General features: G+C 42.8%; 1 protein-coding gene across 1 annotated transcript in view; it reads left to right on the top strand.

Annotated features, from left to right (window-relative positions):
* Positions 1-6,000, top strand: part of flt4 (fms related receptor tyrosine kinase 4) — a 47,573-nt gene extending 41,573 nt beyond the window's left edge. The window contains exons 23-30 of the mRNA XM_044040112.1: positions 2,893-3,015; positions 3,191-3,302; positions 3,525-3,624; positions 3,807-3,912; positions 4,007-4,128; positions 4,274-4,394; positions 4,557-4,642; positions 5,408-6,000. Coding sequence (XP_043896047.1) covers positions 2,893-3,015; positions 3,191-3,302; positions 3,525-3,624; positions 3,807-3,912; positions 4,007-4,128; positions 4,274-4,394; positions 4,557-4,642; positions 5,408-5,630 — 993 coding nt within the window. The 3' untranslated portion in view covers positions 5,631-6,000. The remainder of the gene's footprint in view (positions 1-2,892; positions 3,016-3,190; positions 3,303-3,524; positions 3,625-3,806; positions 3,913-4,006; positions 4,129-4,273; positions 4,395-4,556; positions 4,643-5,407) is intronic.

A 6,000-nucleotide genomic window follows, 5' to 3' on the forward strand; every position in this document is an offset into this window, starting at 1 on the left:
ACCACCAGCATCACAATACAGGCAGCACATAGAATCAGTCTTGGTAAAGGATGTCACTTTGTTCTGAGCCTTTTCCTTCTTGTCACCATCTGGTTTGCTGCACCCATCCTCATTCTTGTAAGCATCTGCTTTGCATCCATCCTCAATGACCACTTGTGTTGCAAAGCTGTTTCTTCTCCGCAGTGATTTCATCTGTGACGGTTTCACCTGTAACTTGCAGTGTCCTGTATGTCACCAAAGACTGAATCTGTAGTGATTCTGAACTGGCGCTCAATGAACTTCACAATGTCTGAGAATCGTGCTCTTCGACCAGTTTTCTCCAGTATCTCACATGCCTTTGTTCTCCACTTGTCTCTGAGTTTATATGGAAGCTTCTGACTCAGAATCTTTGTTTGCTGGCATGTTTCCTTCAAGTACTGAAGATCATCCATAGCGTTGGAACACTCACGGAGGAACAGTCCATAAGCTTTGAGCGCTTTGGTGTCCTTGGCTTTGATACTTGGCCATCCTGTGACCTTCTCCATGTAGGCCGCTGTTGTCTTGAACTCATTTCCAAAGTGCTGTTTGAACTTCTTGGCAACAGCAAATCCTTTATCTGCAGTCATATGAAGGCAGCTGCATACAATACCCCTTGGCTGCCCCCTAGTGAATTGTTCAAGGTAGTACAAACAGTCTCTTTTACAGCTGGTCTCAAACACTTTCATAAATGTGTTGAACTGCAGAGGATCCCCATAATAAATTTCTCGGCGCAGCAGCAGTTGTGACGTTTGCATTTGAACAAGGAGAGCTGTTATGTCATTCTGTTGTTGCAGCAGATTGTGGAGACCTGCTGTCCGATTTTGGCCTTGCAGGGGTTGAAACACTTGTTGGCCTAGAGTGGGTTGGAATGGTAGAAAACTTTGACTGAAAGTTGTCTTTGATTGTAACTGAGGGGGTTGAGAACCTTGACTGACAGTTGGCTTTGGTTGTGATGCAAAATGAGTGGGTTAAGACATTGAAACGGCAACTTGTTTTTTTACCAAATGAGAGTTGGCATTACCAATGGTGAAGCATTGATTTGCGGTGGAAAAGATGCATTGCTTTGCAGTGGTAGAGATGCATTGCTTTGCGGTGGTAGAGATGCATGCTGCTGTGAGGGCGGAACCACAAATATTGAGGCCTGTGGATTTAGAGAGATGAGTGGGAGCTTAGATCTAGCCCCTGTCCTGAAGTAGGAAGCCATTCCATTGTGGCCTGTTCCGCCTCTGCCTTGCATCTGGCTGAAGAAGTTGAGGATCTGCTACTTGAGCCATGGTGCCTTGACTGCACATTTGAAATGCTGTCTTGAGGTCGGATCTGATCCTCCTCTTCCTCATCCTTTCCAACAGCAACCTCCTTTTCATTTCCAGCATTAACATCAACAGTTTGCGGATCATCCCTTTCATGTTCCTTTAAACAACCGTGTGTGTTTCTGTTGGTCCAATTTCATTTTCACATTCGACAGTTTGAGTTTCGGCACATCATCCTCATCATCATGATCATCACCCACTTTCGTAGCTGGACAAGCTTTAGTGTCAGACAACCGTTGATTTGTACCCACTTTAAACTCATTGATATTCACCATTTTAGCTTGGTACCATATTTCATGTTTGTTTGCTTCATCAGCAGGCACAATAATCCCAATAAAGATGTATGTACTGTTGTATTTTGTCACACAACTCATTGAACATGTTAAATTCATTTTCAACCTCATTTGCATGCTCTTTATCACCCATCAATTTAACAATCGATTATTTTACTTTCGACAGTTTACCGAAAATATTCTTTCTTTCCTTTTCTAAAGTAGCATTAGTCTGCTACCAATGCATTGCAATTACCAAGGCCATTCATAATATCAGCGCTGATCAACACATACCCCAACCCGGCGTTGGCCGGCGTTGATGAATGGTGTCCCGGTGTGATGATGTTGGTATGCCGCTGGCCCTGTAGCTCGCTCCGGTACAGCTCCAATTAGCGATCGGCAACTCCAAACATTTGCCCACCTCACATCCGTGGTTTCCGAACGAACACGTAAATCCACAACTTAACAGATCCGCGTCCCCGTCGGAATCGAACCCCGGTCTTCCGCGTGATAGGCGGAGATACTGTACTCCAAATGGAAGCAGTTTTTCGATCTAAATGTACTGGCTAAGTTATAAACGAAGCAGTACTGGTTGCTAATACGGAGGGTTTAGTTTAGACGTGCGCCCAGTGCACTCGAACATAGCAAAACGTCCGGTAATATTACAATTATCTCGCAGGTTTATTTCCTTCATAATCATACAGCAGGAATAACTTTAACTCATAATAATACAGGTAACACAAACAACAAACCGAATTGCTCACTACATCAAATCACTAAGGCACTAAATCAGCCTAAATCAGCAACACCTGTGTTTTGGATTCCCTAGGTTAAATGGCATAACTTGGCTGAGTCGAGGTCAACTGTGCCACACAGTAAATACAGCCCCCTAGTGGCACGGAGCAAAATTACATGAACATAATACAAAATGAATATGGCTCGTACATACAGGTTGCACACTTTTCATGATATATGCTTAAAAATTACATCAATATTCCATCATGATATTGCAATAACATTTGTCATGCTGTTTCGAAAATAAATGTGTGCGTATTTATACAGTATATCACAATAAAAACCTTGTTATTATATGCAAAATAAAAAAAATGTCAAAAGCAAATATTTTAACTGGAGTGGAGGGCCACATGAAATAGATTGAGGGGCCACAAGTTTGAGACTTCTGTTTTAGCTCATCATGCTTGTAATTCACGATGTAGAACCGAGTGCATGCAAACACACACACACCTGTCTGCAGTGTTGTGATGTATGTGTGGTCGCGTGTGTGTCTGCAGTGTATCCACAGAGACCTGGCAGCCCGGAACATTCTCCTGTCAGAGAACAACATTGTGAAGATCTGCGACTTTGGTCTGGCCCGAGACATATACAAAGACCCCGACTACGTCAGGAAAGGCAATGTACGGCGTCCTCACACTCAATATACTCACCTAATAGACTTGAGTTCATTATTCATCTCCTTTTACTGCGAGAACTATTGCACTTTTTTAATAACCCACATAATGACTACATTTCATATGCAGGTGTCTGGAAAATATCTTGTAATTGTTGTCTGGTGTTATAATGCTCCCTCAGGCTCGTCTGCCTTTAAAGTGGATGGCTCCAGAGAGTATTTTTGACAAAGTGTACACCAGCCAGAGTGATGTGTGGTCTTTTGGAGTTTTGCTCTGGGAAATCTTTTCACTGGGTAATGACAAAACAAACTCATTTAATCCTTTCAAGAAAACAGAGTTTTGATGTTCTATGAGTCTCTCTCTTCCTGCCAAAAGCAATTTGCAATTTAATTTGCATGCTAACTTTTATCTGCAGAACAAACTTAAAACACACACACACACATTGTAACATAAAGTCTCCTTTCCCATCCATGCTGCATGAGTGAATGCTTCATCTTCCCTTTCTCCACTTGCAGGTGCATCTCCTTACCCTGGGGTACAGATTGATGAGGATTTCTGCAAACGGTTAAAAGATGGCGTCAGGATGCGAGCGCCAGAAACTGCCTCCCCTGAAATGTAACTTTAAGCTTTAATTTATCAATTCTCTAATCGTTTTTTTTTTTCAGTCAAATATTATTTGAAAGCTGACATTTCTTTAATGCTCTCAAACAAAAACTTCAGGATACTGTATAGGGTCAATTATTTTTAAGACCCTGAATGTTGTGTAGGATTTTGACGATGCTGCTCTCTGCTGGTAGATATGGAATCATGCTGGCCTGCTGGCAGGGTGAACCCAAAGAGAGACCACCGTTCCCCGCTCTGGTGAAGATCCTGGGAGACCTGCTGCAGGACAACAGTCTACCTGCAAGTTCAATGAATCAAGTTTTTTTTTCTTTTTATTCCTAGTTTGTTTGTAAGTTTAAGGTCTTTAACGACATCTTCTCCGTGTTCCCTCCAGGATGGGAAGGACTACATCCCTCTGAATCGCTCACAGAGCTCAGAGGACGACGGTTTCTCACAGGCTTCATCGCGGCCTCCGTCTGAGGAGCTGAGAGTGGCCTGCAACACGCTACCCACCAGGTACTAGTACTGCACATATTACTACATGAAGACCATCTGTATTTTCAAACACACCATTTTTCTCTTCTCACTGTTTTATCGTAGACTTAGTTGAAAGACACGATTCCGTGTAGCTACTATAACTGTTTCTTCACTTCCTGATCAGGTATTATAACTGCGTGCCCTTTGCCGGCTGTGTCTTTGTGGGACCCACCAACGTATGCCAGCCCAGAGTGAAGACATTTGAGGAGTCGCCCCTGGAGATGTTCCCACATAAAGCTCCTCAGGTAAGCGCCCTGTCGTCTCATCATGTGACCCGGCTGCTGACATTTTCTGAATGCCACTCGACTTTTAGAATTCTCTCCTCAGAGAATTATCTTTAAAATGACACTGGGGGTCAACGTAAAGCTATTTTAATTCATGTGATGTCAAACTGTGTCCCTACTCAGGACAACCAGACAGACAGCGGGATGGTTCTGGCCTCTGAAGAATTTGAGAGAATTGAGCACCAGCACAGGGGCGCGGCCTTAAAAAGGTAATTTTATATATTATTATTGTTTAACCCTCACAAAGAGATGTATAGATAGTGACAGGAAGTGCTTACTCACTGTGAACCGTTCTCTCTTTATCGGAAACATGTAGAACTGAGTCAGAGTCGTTCATGTGGAGCGAAACTGCAGTAGATCGATAAAGGAAGTGAGCGTCAGTGCCGTCTCGATATGTGTATGAAGCTGACAGTGTTAGAGCAACAGTGTGAGTCAGTAAAAGCAAAGGCCTTTTCTGAGAAAAACACTGAAAAGAATGAAGCAACTTACATTACGAATTTAAAAAGAACAAACTGTTCCTACAAGTGACGAGGAAGAACTTTTTTCAGGTCTGTGACAGTCACTGAAACAAAAGCAGGCAGCATTTAATTATTCTAAAAATAAAACCTGTTGTTTCCATAGCTTTAGAACAAGCCTTTCACTTATATGTATATATATATACATATATATGTATATAGATATATAACATCCTCTCTGGCAACAGCAGGGAGAATCTTACCATTAAATGTCACATTTACACACTGGACCTTTTAAGAGCAGCAATTACATGATTTATCACATGAATAATGTAAATGCAGGATCAGGGGTGAACATCAGTGATGAAAGTACAGTTTACAACACATCAGCAGCTTTATCTGTCCATTTTTCAACCATGCAATCCTGCTCGTGCACATGCATTTGGAAATGTGTTTGATACCCTGCACTCAAAGTGGCTTTTGTTGTTTTGTTTGTTTTTTTTGTTTCCCTGTCCTCAGTCGAATGGGCAGCAGCAGCAGCACAGAGCCTCTCACAGCCTCCCATGGTTCTCTGGGTCAAAGCAGCGTCGGTGCCATCAGCCCATGGCACCGCCCCACCTTCTTCAGCCAGCTATCAGGTCAGACCTTCTACAACAACGAGTACGGACATCTGTCCGAGGAGGGCTTCTGCGACTTCTTCTCCTCGCCGGACGCTCCCTGCCTCGCCTCCTCCAACGTGTAAGCTCACCTGGAACGAGGCCTGGAAGAAGTGAAGGGGTTCAAAGCAGCTCAGCTGACGGGACATGTGTAGGATTTCACAACATCCCAGTGATGACATGTAACTAGTCATTTATTAATGATCAGGTTATTGATCCTTATGGCCGGAGCTGACCTCTACTCATCTCAAAGTTCTTGTTTGTCTTCGACAGACAAAGCTGTGCGTGTGCTTGATGTTTCTCTAACCAGCCACTGGGTGGCAGCATGATGACAAAAACACATCCTCAGTATTTTCTATTCACACATTTATATTTTTTATCTTTTAATATACAGAGAATTCATATGTTTGTTCAGATTATGACTCATAAGGGAAAAAAATAAAGACATTTATCGTC

This window comes from Solea senegalensis, linkage group LG12 (assembly GCF_019176455.1).
Source record: "Solea senegalensis isolate Sse05_10M linkage group LG12, IFAPA_SoseM_1, whole genome shotgun sequence".
Taxonomy (NCBI): Eukaryota; Metazoa; Chordata; class Actinopteri; order Pleuronectiformes; family Soleidae; genus Solea; species Solea senegalensis.